The 17,422-nt window shown below is 42.1% G+C and overlaps 1 protein-coding gene across 9 annotated transcripts in view; it reads left to right on the top strand.

Moving 5' to 3' along the window:
* Window positions 1–17,422, top strand: part of PWWP3A (PWWP domain containing 3A, DNA repair factor) — a 124,586-nt gene that overhangs the window by 11,428 nt on the left and 95,736 nt on the right. For 3 of the 9 annotated variants that reach the window (XM_073596790.1, XM_073596819.1, XM_073596830.1), the window contains exons 4-5: window positions 1,202–1,298; window positions 3,620–3,693. The exons of 3 other annotated variants lie outside the window; for them this stretch is intronic. Coding sequence is in view for 1 of the 6 variants with exons in the window: in XM_073596781.1 (XP_073452882.1) it covers window positions 3,620–3,693 (74 nt within the window). In the remaining 5 variants the exon portion in view is untranslated. Of the gene's footprint in view, window positions 1–1,201; window positions 1,299–3,619; window positions 3,694–10,361; window positions 10,618–17,422 lie in introns of those variants that run through there. 3 more of the 9 variants (XM_073596781.1, XM_073596847.1, XM_073596811.1) reach the window with 2 other exon arrangements.

Here is a 17,422-nt window from a genome sequence, read left to right as displayed (position 1 = left end):
GGCTTTTCAGGATCAGATCTAGGTTGCCACCTGGTCTGCTATGTGCACATTTGGCAAGTTTTACCAGATGGGTGTTCAGGCCTTGGAAGGAAAGTCCCTCTGGCAACTCTTTAGGGGCCTTGACAGTCCTATTTTCTTCTTGTGAAGAAGTTTTCTTGTTGGGCCTGTTGGCCATTGTTTGCTGTTTCATGGAATTGCTTTTGGATATCTTAATTGCCTAAGAATTCTGCTGTGTCTTGTGATCTACGATTTAGGAAACTGATCTTATAGGTACATAGCTGGTAAAGTTGAGTAAAGACATTAGTCAGTCCAGTTCAGCCTGTGTGTTTGTATTTATGTCCCTACCATTTCCCATATTTCTGTATATTGCATTTGCTTAGATTTCCATTTAAAAGTTTTGAAATTGGCGACACCAATTGCTGACACCACCAGTTGTGGAAGGGAGTTCCACATCCTTACCACTCTAACAATAAAAAAAAAACCCCTATGCAGTTTTAGGTTAAACCACTTTTCATCCGACTTCATTGAGTTGCCACTTGTCATCTTTAGTGATCTGAGACTAGTTTTCTCCCTATGCTAGAATCCAGATTCAGATATTTGCATATTGCAATCATATCTCCCCTTAAGTGTATCTAAACCCACATCATAAACTATCAAATGCTGTATTACATGCTGTTCATACTCACTCAGCCACTATGAGATTAATTTTCTGTATTTTGCAAAAAAAAAACTGGTTGATCCTGCTGTTCTCTACAGTATCTCCACCTTCTGCTCATGTTCCCAATTAAGCAAGGCATTTTGCAGCTATTAAGGTAGCTCTGCACATGCTCAATTTTCAGTGAGTTACTATGCTGAACATTTCCTCCCATCTCGCATCTGAACAGCCCATGTGACCTATAGAGTCACACGTGGGTGTGTACACAGTGGTAAATGACAGGCCACTCCCTCCTTCCTCCATGTCCACTAACCAGCTAAACACGGTGGGGGTGGTATAGTACATCTTGCTTCACCTCCCTCTGATTCTAAGCTGTAGTGGTGTGACTGGTAGAAATGCTCCCATACCATGTTTTCCACAAAATACTAAAGATTTCATTTCAAATGTATATTTGTATGCAAATTTAAAACGGTTTACTGATTTTATTTATGCTTACACAGTAATCCAAAGGCTTTTTTTTTTTTTTTTTTAACATGTGACCAGCAGCAGAGGACTAGAAGCTCCTCCTCCTGCCACTGTTTCTCTGCAGACAGGCTGGGAAAGATCTGGGTCACGTGACAGCTCTATATCACATAGGAAGGAGGTACTTGGATGTGTTGGGTTTTTTTATTGATTTATTTTTTATTTAAATAATTACAGTGCCATCCAAATACAGAAATAGAAGGGACAATGTAAATTAAACAATGTGTGTTTAGTATCGCTTGGGCGATTCATACTGCCGTGACCTGAAAGTCGGCATGACTTTGCCAGGCAATTTCGCAGCTGCTTCAGGGAATGCCTGGGTAATCTTCCTGTAATGTCAGATCCAAATCGCATCAATTAAGATAAGGATCCGACTTGGAGGCAACTTCCATGAAAGTCTATGGGCACACGTCGGATAGAAGTCGCTTTGAAGTAGTACAGGAACCTTTTCTAATGTTGGAGCGACTTCAGTAGTGCTACTTAAGACAGCTGTCATTAACTAAATTGAGATTTCACATGTCATAAAACTTGGAGTCTCACAAGTCGGATCCCAAGTCGCGGCAGTGTGAACCGAGCCTCAGTGGCTCTTCTCCAGGGAGAATGGGTTTAATGTATGTAGCAGTTTCTCATAATGGAGATCCTCCAGCTCCCATATCAGAATTGTTGCCCTTCTTTCATCTTCGTTTTTCGAATTGTTTATGAACAAGATAAACAGACTTGGTCGCAGAGCACAATAGCACTCCGCCCACAGCTCCCAGACCATTCAGAAAATTTACTATTTATCACCACCCTCTAGACACACTTCTGTAACCAGAAATAGATCTCTCTCTCTCTCTCTCTCTCTCCTCTCTCCTCTCTCTCTCTCTCTCTCTCTCTCTCTCTCTCTCTCTCTCTCTCTCCTCTCTCTCTCTCTCTCTCCTCTCTCTCTCTCTCTCTCTCTCTTCTCTCTCTCTCTCTCTCTCTCTCTCTCTCTCTCTATCCTCTCTCTCTCTCTCTCTCTCTCTCTCTCTCTTCTTCCCCCCCCCCCCATTAAAGAGGAAGTAAACCCTTGTGGGTTTTACTTCCTCTTTATTTCCCTGCAAAGGTAAAGCATAATGGGCTACTATGCATCGCATAGTAGCCCATTATGTGTCACTTACCCTGAAACCGAAGCCCGCTATGTCTCCGTTGTCCCCACTAGCAGGGAGTGTCCATCTTTGCCCTTCCTTCCGGAGTCGTGTGACGTGACTCTCGTGCCTGCAAGTCACGGCATGACCCCCATTAGAAACGGCACAATGTGCCCTTTCTAAAGGGCGCATGTGCCGATGACATCGCCGCTCGGCTTTTTAGTAAATATCTCCTAAACTGTGGAGGTTTAGGAGATATTTCAAGCACCTACAGGTAAGCTTTAATATAGGCTTATCTGTAGGTAAAAGTGGTTGTACAGGGTGTACAACCCCTTTTAATGCCAACTGACCTCAATTTGTAAATTGGGGGATTATGGGGTACTGTGTCAAATGCTTTGGCGAAGTCCATATACCCCACATCCACGGGCCTTATACTTGCCTGTAAAATTCTTCCCTTTTTTTATTTAGTGGTTTTTTTTTTTTTTTTTGTTAGTACATCACAAAACATAGGTCCCTTTGTGCTTTCTCCACTCTGCTATTGCTTTGCTGATCAAATTGAGGCAGTGGTGGGGCTGAGTGAAGCTTTACCAGTGTCCAATCACCTAGAGATACAGTATAACTCGTGGGTCTAAGAATTAACGCTCTTGTGTCCTATGAAGTACTCCAAAAAAAAAAAAAAGTATTTTACAGGTAAGCCAAAAATACTTTGTTTTTTTGAAAAAAAAAAATTCAAATGGCCATTGCAACACAGCCACACTTTGGGCAGAAATCATACTTGGAATCACATATGGATAACCAAATATATTTACGTCTCTGAAATTGAGTTTTTGCATTGCTGCAAGTCATATTTTCATTTAACTACAGAGCAGGTTTTTAAAATTGTGGTTATTGTTGAATATCCTTGGGACGTAGGTTGTTTTTATGAGGCTTTGAGCCTTTTTTTTTTTTGTCACAATTTGAGCCTGTAACAAAAATAATACATTTTGAAATCCTAAAAATGGATATTTGAATACTAACGCATACGAGACCAAAACTCTAAAAGCCTGTCGTGTTCTCACAATCTCCCACTGTTTAAGCAAAAAGTGTTGGTATTGGAGTTCCACTTTAACATTTTTCATAATGTATGGCGCAAGTTTTACTTTAAAACATGCTTGAAATACATATAACTTGTTTTTATGAGAAAATAAGATAAACTGTGAGGTTTTAAATGTAATTCTGATGTATTACCTAAGTGCACTTTACATAATGGGAAGTGATTGTTCACATATTGTGTTTTTAAGTGCTGTTTCTGGTATGTAAAGATGTATTTGTGTTTTTTTTTTCCTAATGATTTAAGGTTTTAACTAAATTCAAGCGACCTTTATCCAAGAACAGCAAATTAAAAGTAGAAATCTTTGAAGAGCTTGAACAGTTAAGTATATTTTCCAGTTTTATAGGCTTATCTCTCCTTTCCAACATTCATTAGTCAGTGACTCCAAAGTGGAGATGATAAATTTTATAGCCATTTGAACAATTACTATTTTTTTTTTTTTTTTTTTTTTTTTCAATGTGGTTTTTGGATTATGCTATGTAAACAAAGTGGACTACCACCTATATAGAGCTGCCAGACAGACATCGTTTACCATTTGCTTCCCTGCTAAAGGAAGGAATTAGCAAATTTTGGGGAAAGCTGTTTGCGAAGATCACCATTAGCATGTTTGGGCTCTGTTTTACCTAGAATTATTATTTTTTTTTTTTTTCTGTATTTCATTGTGGAACATAGAAATTCAGAAATGGGTTATACTGCCACTTACAGGAGGTTGGGACACTGCCAAACAGAAAAAGTTGTAAGCTGGCCCCTGTATAACCCCATCTCTACACAGCATGCTTTATTTTCTTGCTAGTTTTTTTGGATACCTTTTTTTTTGTGGTATTTTTTTTTCCTCCAGTGATTTCAATCAAGATTCCCACGTCGTCATTCGAGCTGGTTTCTACATAGCAGCCATCCTGATTGGCATATCCTCAGAAATTGCTTTGGATACTGTACCTGGACACTCTGGAGCATTGTGGGGCTAGCCTAGATATTAACATTTTGAGCAGTGGGCTCTGCATTATGACGCTTTCAAGACCTTTTGTGTACTGTTGGCTACAGAGCAAATTCTGGCTTCAGAGCTGTGGCAGGATCAAGTATGACCTTATCTCTGATAACTTAGTGATACTAAAGTCTCATTTTTTTTTTTGTTTAATAATATCAAACATGTTACACTTGCCAGCTCTGTGTAATGGTTTTGCACAGAGCAGCCCAGATCCTGCTCATCTTGGGTCTCTCGCCGGTTCTACTGGCCCCTGCCAAGTGCCCCCACAGTAAGCAGCTTGCTATGGGGGCAGCCGAGCTGCTGCTGTGTGTTCATTTAGGCACGGAGCCTTGGCCTGCCCCCGCCCCTTCTTTCTCCTGATTGGCTCACTGACTGCTGTTGGAGCCAATGGAACCTACTGCTGTCACAGCCAATGAGGGAGAGTCCCGGACAGCCTAGCCTCTTGTGCAACATCGCTGGATTGGTATGTATTTGGGGGGGGGGGGGGGGTGGCCTGCTGCACACAGAAGTTTTTTTTTTTTTTTATCTTAATGCATTAAATGCATTAAGATAAACTTCTGCCTTTAGAACCACTTTAATGAGTTAGGGCTCTTTCAGACTGGTGGCTGGAGGAAGCTCTGCCGCCTACCAGAGTTCTAACATTACAGCCTAAGAGGCCTGTACGCTTTCCATGGTCCTGTTTTGCTTCACGTCACACCAATGTTTAGCTCGGGCTGCAGAGTTTGACAGGCGGGACCACGTGTCATACTCATCCATTTAGATCAATGATGCCTCACCTCAGCCGCAAGCCAAACACTTGGCTCGCAGTTGTGGTGCGGACCTGCAATGTAAAGTTGCCATTCGGCAAGTGCCACCTCCTAAATATCTGCTATACAGTGACCTACTGTGGTTTGCTTTTCATAGGGTGGTAAGCATTACCACTTGTCTGAAAGAGCCCAAAGCGTCTATTTCACTGGCACCTTTCAAATTTCCCATCACCACAGTTTTCACTGCAGTGAGGGTTAAGGCTGAGAGACCAAGTGCAGACATCATTGCTAGATGGAGTGTTCCATATTTTTCCACCATTCAGCCAACAGGGAGCACCCTCCTGTTGCTGCTGCTGAAGCACCATATAGATCATCTAGTCTTGTCCTTCTGTCCACCTACAGTGACTTGGTCACCTCTAGCCACCTAAAACCATTATAGCCACTGGGATTGTAAGTACTTGAAGGTTTGCTTTACATTGGGCCTAGCTGGTTTCTACTTTGTGGTGCAATATGTCTCAGACATCCAGAGGATAGCCTTGCTGTAGTGGGTGACCTTAGCCCATCTTCAGATGGAGTAAACTCCTGTAATCTAGAACCTATAATTGTTGAAAAATATTACCAGAGACAAATTTGGAGTTTGACGGGGCAGACAATCTATAGAAATTGATATTATTATAAAAATATATAATTTTATTAAACAAATATAAAAAAGACCATTTAGTATAAAAAAAAAGCACAGTAGAGCTCAGTGGTCGCTATACAAAAGAATAGATGCCTCTACATGTTTCACCACAATCGTGGCTTCTTCTGGAGCTTTTGTAGGACCTTATTACATTACCACTAAAACACAAGACATAAAACAAAATTATAAAGCAATAAAAATACAATGGTAAAAACCTAAAAAGGTTTCTATGAAATTCAATAAATCTTGTATTTACATGATTAACATAACATATGGATCATCTGATGTATGCAATCTCACCCCTTTAAAAAGGTCACGGCTCCAAGGAATCATCAGAGCCCGTCAAGAGCTCTGAGGTGTCTGTGTGCCGAAAATAACCCTGTATTTACACCTGCGAGACCATATAATTAACATCCATGAATCCTAGTATCACCCAATTTGATCGTTTGCCACTTAAATAGAATCAGCTTGAACCTACCCTATTATATCGGGAAGTTTAACAAATTAGTAGACTCACACAGGTATCCTCCCCAGGATGCACACTTCATATGCTACCAACAGACTTCAGAAAGATGCCACCTACAAGATATAATCCATCACAAAACTTTCTATCTAAAACTCAAATTTATACCAAGAAAAGACCATTTAGGGCGGCACTTCATACCTAGAGATGTAAAATTTCCAGAAATTTTGAAGCTCGGAAAAAAAACCTGTTTTTTGGGGGGAAAAAACTGAAATTTTTGGAAAAATTGAAAAAAATGCTACATTAGCACTTTTTTGTCTTTTTTAAGATTGAAAGTCATTCTGTTACGAGAACGTTGAGAAAAGCTATGTGCATTGTCATCATTGTTGTCCTCTTCACTTTGATCCATGAAGGATTTTTTAATATCTACAGGACACTTGTTACATACAAGAATGTGTTTTGTCATCCTGGTAGCATTTGGAAATGCATATTTCATCTGACAATATTTGCAAATCACATTTTTCTTTTCAGAAGAACTTGTAATGTGAGAATGCCTCCATATGCTAGATGTTGGTCTCACCATTTTTCTGAGGGGTAGGAAATAAAAACAAGAAAAAATTACTACTTTGCAAGAAGACACTATTCTATGGTTGTGTGTGGGGGAAGAACCAGATTATGGGTAATTACCGTATTTATCGGCGTATAACACGCACCCCAAGTTTAGGAGGGAATTTTAAGGAAAAAAAACTTGCATTAAAATGCCCATCAATGCAGCCTCACCAGTGTCCATCTGCAGCCTTGCCCAGTGTCCATTGCAGCCTTGTCAGTGCAGCTTTGCCCCAGTGGTCAGTGCAGCTTTGCCCCAGTGGTCAGTGCAGCTTTGCCCCAGTGGTCAGTGCAGCTTTGCCCCAGTGGTCAGTGCAGCCTTGCCCCAGTGGTCAGTGCAGCCTTGCCCCAGTGGTCAGTGCAGCCTTGCCCCAGTGGTCAGTGCAGCCTTGCCCCAGTGGTCAGTGCAGCCTTGCCCCAGTGGTCAGTGCAGCCTTGCCCCAGTGGTCAGTGCAGCCTTGCCCCAGTGGTCAGTGCAGCCTTGCCCCAGTGGTCAGTGCAGCCTTGCCCCCAGTGTCCATTACATGCTTGGACAGATCGCTTGAAAGATCGCCGCCGACATACACATAGCATGTAGTTTTAAATATGGCGCCGTGGAGTTCGGAGGGACTCGGCGGAGCTGAACGAGCACCGCTGAGATACATAGTCGAGTGTACTCGGCTCTTTCCGGCGCCGCTCACAGTCCCGCCCGAACTGGGCGGGACTGTGAGCGGCGCCGGAAAGACCCGAGAACACTCGTCTTTCTCGTCCCTCGTCCCTCCGAACTCCGCGGCGCCATATTTAAAACTACACGCTATGTGTATGTCGGCGGCGATCTTTCAAGCGATCTGTCCAAGCATGTAATGGACACTGGGGGCAAGGCTGCACTGACCACTGGGGGCAAGGCTGCACTGACCACTGGGGGCAAGGCTGCACTGACCACTGGGGGCAAGGCTGCACTGGACACTGATGAGGCTGCATTGATGGGCATTTTAATGCAAGTCCCCCAAAGTACCAGTAGTTCTTCTATTGTATGCCGGCCCTATAAAAATAGCTTGAAACTTAATGCATCATTGAGCCCTGGATGATTGATGGCATTTTGTTTCTTGTTGTAACAACAATTTGTCCACACCACCCCCTCTTTCATTCAGGGGGATCTATTCCAAGGTGAAGAACCTCATTTTAGTGGCATCAAAGTGGTTGTATAGTCCCATGTGGCAACTAATGGGACTCTCAAACTTCCTAATATAATAGGGTAGGTTCAAGCTAATTCTATTTAAGTGGCAAACGATCAAATTGGGTGATACTAGGATTCATGGATGTTAATTATATGGTCTTGCAGGTGTGAATACAGTGTTATTTTCGATACACAGACACCTCATTAGAGCTCTTGACGACTCTGAGGATTCTTTGGAACCGTGACCTTCTTAAAGGGGTGAGAGTGCATACATCAGATGATCCATATGTTATGTTAATCATGTAAATACAAGATTTATTGAATTTCATAGAAACCTTTTTTTTAGGTTTTTATCGCTTTATAATTTTGTTTTATGTCTTGTGTTTTATTAATACTGTAATGAGGTCCTACAAAAGCTTCAGAAGAAGCCACGATTGTGGTGAAACATGTAGAGGCACCTATTCTTTTGTATAGCGACCACTGAGCTCTATTATTTCGTTCTTTCTGTCTTCTTTCTTTTTTCTGTCTTTCTTTCTTTTTTCTGTCTTTCTTTCTTTTTTCTGTCTTTCTTTCTTTTTTCTGTCTTTCTTTCTTTTTTCTGTCTTTCTTTCTTTCTTTTTTCTGTCTTTCTTTCTGTCTTTCTTTCTGTCTTTCTTTCTTTCTGTCTTTCTGTCTTTCTTTCTGTCTTTCTGTCTTTCTTTCTGTCTTTCTTTCTTTCTTTCTGTCTTTCTTTCTTTTTTTTTTTCTGTCTTTGTCTTTCTGTCTTTCTGTCTCTTCTTTCTGTCTCTTCTTTCTGTCTTTCTTTTTATTTGGTTGATTAAATTTTATATATTTTTCTAATATTAATTTCTATTGTCTGCCTGCACCTTTCAAACTCTGAATTTTGCCTCTGGTAATATTTTTGAATTCTAAGGAGGTGGTGGATATCCTGAAATCTCCAACCTTTTTAATGTTGAATCTATCCCTATAATTGTTGGGTTCTCTTCATCTTCTGCTCCTTCAGGCAAGTCCTCAAGGACCTCCATGTCCACCTTGGGCTTTTGTCTTAATGCTCAACTGCTGGCGCAATTGGCTCCAGGCGCATTTCAGTGCAATTCCTAGAGTTTCTTAACCTCTAACTCAAAATGTGCCCAAGGCCCCTGTTAACATCAGGTTCTGAGTCCCCGCAGTTGTCTCCCGAAGAAGCTGTTTTTGAGCCACCTGCAGATGACTGAGATTTACAAGGTATGTCTGGTATCTTGGTTTTCAGTGGTGATGGTTTGTTAAATATCGGCCAACGAACCTGTAACTTGGTTACTCTTCAAGGAAAGTCTTCTTTGCCCTTGATATAGCCACTACCAATGGCTCCTTCATCCATTACAGCAGTAGTAGCACATAAACATTTAGAGCCTACCTCTCACTTTCTCTCAGGTGATGGGGTTCAAAGCCAAAGATCATTTTAACATTTCTCTTTTTAGCCTCCTTCCGCAAGTATGGGGGCTGTTGATCCTGCTTGGTCTTTGGGTACTTTACTTCCCTTGCATTCGGTTGCCCAGGTCCCCCTGTGGTCTTCAGCTTAGTCCCTTGAGTTCTCATTTAGCTGCCCCACTTCACCCTTCTGACATTGGTGGATATGAATCTGTATCTTCCCAGGGTTGTCTGGGTGCCCTGCACCCTGGGACCTATGAATCCTACTCTGGTAGGAACATTTCCATAGGAGCAAATGCCATTTGGACTTAAACCCCTCCCTACAGGGTAGATGTGATTTTGCTTCTTACAGTAATTGATACTTCCTTACCTAGCACTCTTCTGAGGGACCTTTTTACTTTACAATTTGGACAAAGACCAGTCCCTACTTCTCCTAGTAAGGACCTGATCCTTCAGTGTCCTCCAGCAGCATCAGTCTCTGCTAGGAATGAAACAACTAATCGCCATAATCAATTCTAATCGATAATAAAAATAGTGGTCAACTATTTTTATTTCGATTAGTTGCCTTGCAATGAATTATTTGTTTACATGTCGGTAAACGCAGTGCAGCACAAATACATCACAGTTCATCGTCCATACATGTTAGTAAGTGCCTGAGAGCTTGTGGATGTGTGAGGAGCAATGCCCCATTGGAGATGTAGTCCTGGGCAGTAGAACAAAGTGATTCTAAAGACCTGATTTTTTTTTTTTTTTTTTTTTTTAACCTTTCGTGTCACTAAACCCAGGACCCTGCATTTACTATATCTGGTCTCCCACAGTACACAGAACATGGAAATGCAATTATTTTAGTAAATATAAACGGCTAAATATCTTTTCTCATCAGCAGTATATAGCAGTCTTGTGACTAACAGTTCCTGTTAAATCTTGTAGGAGTTTTTTTTATACTGCACTGAGCTGTCCTATCAGGATACAGAACGCCTGACCCTCTGTCTGGACAGTGCTGATTGGTCCTGTGCTGAGCACATGCACTCTCCCAAGAAAAAACAAGAAAACTCTAGCAATACACACCAAGCTGAGCAGCCTGATGCCAAAGGTACTATCCAGACATGTTCTGGAGTCAGAAGAAGAGCAGGATCTGTGCATACAAGATCAAACAGCCTTTTTACATGTGCAGAGGATTAACCCCATTGAGTTCCACAGTGAGTATAACGAGCATGCTTTACTGCATACAGTTGTGCTCATAAGTTTACATACCCTGGCAGAATTTGATTTCTTGGCTATTTTTCAGAGAATATGAATGATAAAACAAAAACTTTTCTTTCACTCGTGGTTAGTGTTTGGCTGAAGCAATTTATTATCAATCAACTGTGTTTACTCTTTTTAAATCATAATGGCAACAGAAACTACCCAAATTACCCTGATCAAAAGCTTATATACCCCAGTTCTTAATACTGTGTATTGCCCCCTTTAACATCAATGACAGCTTGTAGTCTTTTGTGGTAGTTGTGGATGAGGCTCTTTATCTTCTCAGATGGTAAAGCTGCCAATTCTTCTTGGCAAAAAGCCTCCAGTTCCTGTAAATTCTTGGGCTGTCTTGCATGAACTGCACGTTTGAGATCTCCCAAGAGTGGCTCAATGATACTGAGGTCAGGAGACTGAGATAGCCACCCCAGAACCTTCACTTTATTCTGCTGTAGCCAATGATAGGTCGACTTGACCTTGTGTTTTGGATCATTGTCATGTTGGAATGTCCAAGTACGTCCCATGCGCAGCTTCCTGGCTGATGAATGCAAATGTTCCTCCAGTATTGTTTGATAACATACTGCATTCATCTTGCCATCGATTTTTGACCATATTTCCTGTGCCTTTGTAGCTCACACATCCCCAAAACATCAGCAATCCACCTCCGTGTTTCACAGTAGGAATGGTGTACCTTTCATCATAGGCCTTGTTGACTCCTCTCCAAATGTAGCCATTATGGTTGTGGCCAAAAAGCTCAATTTTGGTCTCATCACTCCAAATGACTTTGTGCCAGAAGGTTTAAGGCTTGTCTCTGTGCTGTTTGGCGTATTGTAAGCAGGATACTTTGTGGCATTTGTGTAGTAATAGCTATCTTCTGCGCGACTCAACCATGTAGCCCATCTTTCTTCAAGTGCCTCCTTATTGTGCATCTCAAAACAGCCACACCACACGTTTTCAGAGTCCTGTATTTCACCTGAAGTTATTTGTGGGTTTCTTTGCATCCCGAACAATTTTCCTGGCAGTTGTGGTTGAAATGTTAGTTGGTCTACCTGACCGTGGTTTGGTTTTAGCAGAACCCTCATTTTCCACTTCTTGATTAGAGTTTGAACATTGCTGATTGGCATTCTCAATTCCTTCGATATCTTTTTATATCTCTTTCCTGTTTTATACAGTTCAACTACCTTTTCCCACAGATCCTTTTGACAATTCTTTTGCTTTCCCCGTGACTCAGAATCCAGAAACGTCAGTGCAGCACTGGATGAAAGATGCAAGGGTCTGTCAGGAGTCCAGAAACTCATTGACCTTTTTACACACACACACACACACACACACACACACACACACACACACACACACACACACACACACACACACACACACACACACACACACACTACAAGCAAACAGATCACAGGTGAGGATGGTTACCTTTTTTAATAGCCATTCAAACCCCTTTGTGTCAACTTGTGTGCATGTTATCAGGCCAAAATCACCAGGGTATGTAAACTTTTAATCAGGGTCATTTGGGTACTTTCTGTTGCCATTATGATTTTAAAAAGAGTAAACACAGTTGATAATAAATGGCTTCAGACAAACGCTAACCATGAGTGAAAGAAAAGTGTTTGTGTTGTCATTCATATTCTCTGAAAAATAGCCTGAAATCATAAATTCTGCCAGGGTATGTAAACTTATGAGCACAACTGTATACAGACTGATTTTACTGTTGTGGGTTTAGTACCACTTTAACCACTTGCCGACCGCTGCACGCCGATATACGTCGGCACAATGGCAGCAGTGGGCAAACGGGCGTACCTATACGTCCCCTTTAATTGGAGGTGCTAGTGGGCGAGCACCCGCTGCGTACAGCGTGACCGTGCCCACGGGTCCCGCGGACTCTGTCCACTGGTGTCCCGTGATCGTGTCATGGAGCCGCAGAATGGGGAGATGCCTGTGTAAACAAACAAGGCATTTCCCCGTTCTGCCTAGTGACATGACAGGGATCTACTACCCCCTGTCATCGGGAGCAGTGATTGTTGTCATGTCAGTGGTAGCTCACCCCCCCCCCCCCCATAGTTAGAATCACTCCCTAGGACACACTTAACTCCTTGATCGCCCCCTAGTGTTTAACTCCTTCCCTGCAAGTGTCATTTACACAGTAATCGGTGCATTTTTATAGCACTGATCGCTGTATAAATGACAGTGGTCCCAAAATAGTGTCCGACGTGTCTGCCATAATGTCGCAGTCACGATAAAAATCGCAGATCGACGCCATTACTAATAACAAAAAAAAATGCCATAAATCTATCCCCTATTTTGTAGGCGCTATAACTTTTGCACAAACCAATCAATATACGCTTATTGCAATATTTTTATTTTTTTTTTTGCCAAAAATATGCAGGACAATACATATCGGCCTAAACTGAGGAAAAAGGTGTTGTTTTTTTTTTTGGGGGGGGGGTTATTTATTATAGCAAAAAGTAAAAAATTACCTTTTTTTTTTTTTTTTGCGCAAAAAAATAAAAACCACAGAGGTGATCAAATACCACTAAAAGAAAGCTCTATTTGTTGTGGTGTAATGTCGCATGGCCGCGCAATTGTCAGTTAAAGCGATGCAGTGCTGAACCGCAAAAAGTGTTCTGGTCAGGAAGGGGGTAAAATCTTCTGGGGCTGAAGCGGTTAAGGTAAAAAAATCTGAGATCAGCTCCCTCTTGTATATTTACCTGATCCCGATCTTGATCCAGGGTTGTGCCTGAGAGCAGCAGCACTGCTCTCTCCCCCTCACTGGACTCAGATGCAGTAGTGGAAGCCATTGGCTCCTGCTGCTGTCCTTCCCAGCCTGTGAGGCTGAGCTAAGCTGTGTGTGTCAACCCTTGCACACAATGCGGCTAGGGATCGAGCCCGCACGAGTGCCCCCTTATCAAGCGACTTGCAATGCTGGCCCACCTGCTTTCAGAGTGCCCCCAAGGGACCACAGAAGATTGTGGCTGCTGTGTGTAAAACCCTTGCACAAAGACATGTTTGTCATTCATTTATAATTTTTTTTTTTTTTTTACATCTGTAAACAATCACTTTAAAGAGATTTTCTTTTTGTGGACGACTCAGTTCTTTTTCTCTTCCCCATCTTTATACATAAATGGAATCTGGGGGAGACATCCCAATGGTCTCTTTGGATCATGAGATGTCTTGGTCCTCCACCCTTCCCTGGGAGGATCTCTCTGATGGGTATATCCCCCTGCTAGGGAATTCTATCTGGTTCCCCAGAGCAGACTGTAATGCCGCGTACACACAAGCGGACTTTACGGCAGACTTTGTCCGGCGTACTTTTCTACGGACTTTACGACAGACTTTCCGAGTGAACGGACTTGCCTACACACAATCAACCAAAGTCCGACGGATTCGTATGTGATGACGTACGACCGGACTAAAACAAGGAAGTTCTTAGCCAGTAGCCAATAGCTGCCCTAGCGTCGTTTTTTTCCGTCGGACTAGCATACAGACGAGCGGACTTCTTGACCGGACTCGAGTCCGTTGGACAGATTTGAAACATGTTTCAAATCTAAGTCCGTCAAACTTTTGAGAAAACAAAGTCCGCTGGAGCCCACACACAGTCGAATTGTCCGTCGAAATCCGGTACGCCGGACCAAGTATGCCGTAAAGTCCGATCGTGTGTACGTGGCATTAGACTTGTCTGGCATCCTTATGTGGGTTGGTATTTTGGCCTGACCTCTTTTGGAAATCACCTGAGTGCTGCAGGATATTCCTTTCAGGGATGGTTTGGGAACTCTCCCTGCTATCGGTAGGGTGATATGGTCCCTACACCAGACACCGTGGAGTGTTATTCCTGACTAGATTACTTGTCATAGAGACAAGACATCACCACCTTGATCCCCTCAACTAAGTGTAGTACCCCACTTAATGTTTTGAGGGAAGTATCTATAGCTATATGGCCCTGTACTTACACTGGGACCCTGCTGCAGATCTTTCCTGAGGGGGGAAAGTGTAAGTCCAGAAGCCTTCATGGGACCTGACCACCAGAAGATGGGTCCTCCTATGGCTAAGCTGAAGCCTTTTAAGGAAGTCCCCTTGGATCCCTTCTTCTTCTGTCCTATTGCCAATCAGGGAATTTCTTTATTAGTGTGATTGCTTCTTGCTTGAGGATTCTGCACTGATCCAGGGGTAGATTGGATGAGTCGTAGAATCTTGTAAAGGGTAAGTGGTTAGTCGGGTTGCAGCGTTGTTTGTCACAGCTCAGGAACACCCCTGGCTGTTTGGTTGGAAGGAGTCCTGCTCTTGTCCTGTTCTATTGCTCTTGTGCATCAATCTAGGTTGCAGTGCACCTTCCTGCCTACCCTTTCAGCAGTTGCCACGCTCAGCCTAACCCTACTTTTCGGTGGACTTCAGGGTTGGGACCCTTGATGATGTTGTGTTTTTTTTTTCTTACCAGTCATGGGTGTCTTTCTTTTCTATCCTTTGGGGTACTGGGCTTGGTCCTCCTCACAACCATCTAATTGCAAGAATGGTGGTCTGATCGGACAACCTTTTTCCTCATCATTGAATGTCCTTTCCCAGAAGCCCAACAGTTTGAAGTGCTAGGCTTAGCCTCCTCCTGTTGACTGGCTGGTCTTCTTTTTATTTTGGACTTGTTTTGTTTCCAAACTTCCTCCCTTGGGACCTATTTTTCAATTTTCTCCCTTGGACCCCCTGTTTTTGGTATTGTTTTTCAGATCTTTTTGTGGATTGTTGTTTGGGCCTCCAGTCTCTCCCTGGTTGAGGCGCTTTATTTCCTTAGGTAATACCTTCCCCCGTTGAGGCGATTCTCTGTCCTAATCTGCAGCACCAGGTTGTTTCTCTGTGCCCTCCCCTTGGTCATAGCAGTTTTCCTGCCTTGAAGAGCTTCATCTCATCTAGCTGTCATCGGAGAGTTCATAATTCTGTAATATGGATGGTTTCCAAATTTATTTATTTTTTGGGCCTGTCAATGGCTTTTGTCCACCTCCTTAGTTGGACTGCTTTTAGACAACCATCTGCTTCTGAATTCCCAGGTCCCTCTGGGCAATGGAGAAAATTATTTACTGTAAAATGTTTTTTCTTCAAGTCTATTGGATAACACAAATCCCTCCCCTTTATTTGTTTGGTCCTTCTTACAAGAAGGATTGACTTACAATTATTTGTTTGCCAGTGTCCCAACCTCCTGTAGGTGGCAGTATAACACGACTGTTTCTGGATTCCTGTGTCCCTCAATGGATTTAAAGTATTGTTTTGCACTAAGTACAGAAATCCTAAATCTACCTCCATAGGGTAACTTAAAGGATGTTTCAACTTTTGCAGAAAATTGTGGATGATGCCGAATTTTAATTTGTCACATGTCCCCATTAACATAGCAATTTAAAAATTCCAGCTTACCTTTTTTAAATGCTCTCTCCTCTGGAACTTCCAGCAAGGAAAAATTCTACTTTGTTTTTCTTCGGGGGGGCTAGGAAGCTGTTTGCAGTAATTAACCCTGTCTGTACTGTGTAGACAGATATTATCCATTGTACTAGTTTTAAAAACTGTCTGTATTAACAAAAGATTAAGGGCAAGTTCATACCACATGCAGTGCAGTCCTTTTTTTCTGCATCAAAAACGCATTGAAATTATGTTGCATGGGTTCCAATGGCATAGTTCACACCAGTACAGTCCAGTTCCAGAAAAAAGTACAGCCTGCTGCTTTTTCCTTGCAAAGAACTGTACTGGAATGCATCAAAAAAGCATACAAAATGCACCGGACCCCAGTACAGTGACAGGAAAAGGAAGAAAAATTTATTTCTACTCCTCCCATCAGCCTCTTCTGGCCACATGCCTGTCTGGACAAGATGAAGCATAGAAGGCTATATCTGGACACTGATAGGCTCTGATTGGATGTACCCAATAAAGCCTTCTCTTGCAGGCATGCAGTCTCAACAGTGCAATGGCCATAACCATGAATAAGTTTGCCAGTGCAGACCTCTTCTGTACACAGCAGCACACAAAGGACCCTTTCAAGGAATAAACAAAGTGATCTGACAAGAAAAGTGACCAATAAGCATTGTCTTGATGAAAATAAAGATTTTGCAATCGAAATGAACCAAAAAAAAAGCAAACATCTGGTATGCATCCAGAAATGCATAAAAAGCGTGTTAAAAAAGCGAATACAGAAACCCATCCGAAACTAATCTGGAGGACGTTTTTGTGGTGTGAATTGGCCCTAAAGATTTAGGATCTGGGCTTCTCCATTGCATGTTAATCAGAACTGATCTTAGCCTATCCCCAGCATAGCTATTAGGACAGGTCATGTTGAACTAGAATGCTTGCAGTTACCCATGACCCGTTCTCCTCAAAATATGCAAAAGGGTAAGAAATATTTTTTTAAAATTGTTTAGGGAAGGTATGGGAATAGGAGCGAATAACAAATACAGTGGGGTTTTCTCAAATTTGACTGCAAAAGTGAAAATACGCTTTAACCACCTCAATCTTGGACACTTTCACTCCTGCCCAGGCCAATTTTCAGCTTTTAGTGCCCTCACACTTTGACAATTACTCATTCGTTTAACACTGTGTACCCAAATGAAATTATTTTTTTTTTTCTTATATGACTGATTTGAGCTTTCCTTTGGTTTAATCACCACTTGCTTTTTTATTTTATTTTTTGCTATATAAGCAAAAAAAGTTTTTTTTTTATAACAGCTTACCTGTAAAATCCTTTTCTTTTGGGGCACATCACGGGACACAGAGCCTCAGTAATCA

Source organism: Aquarana catesbeiana, linkage group LG01 (genome assembly GCF_042186555.1).
Source record: "Aquarana catesbeiana isolate 2022-GZ linkage group LG01, ASM4218655v1, whole genome shotgun sequence".
Lineage (NCBI taxonomy): Eukaryota > Metazoa > Chordata > Amphibia > Anura > Ranidae > Aquarana > Aquarana catesbeiana.
This window is presented reverse-complemented; position numbering and strand designations above follow the sequence as displayed.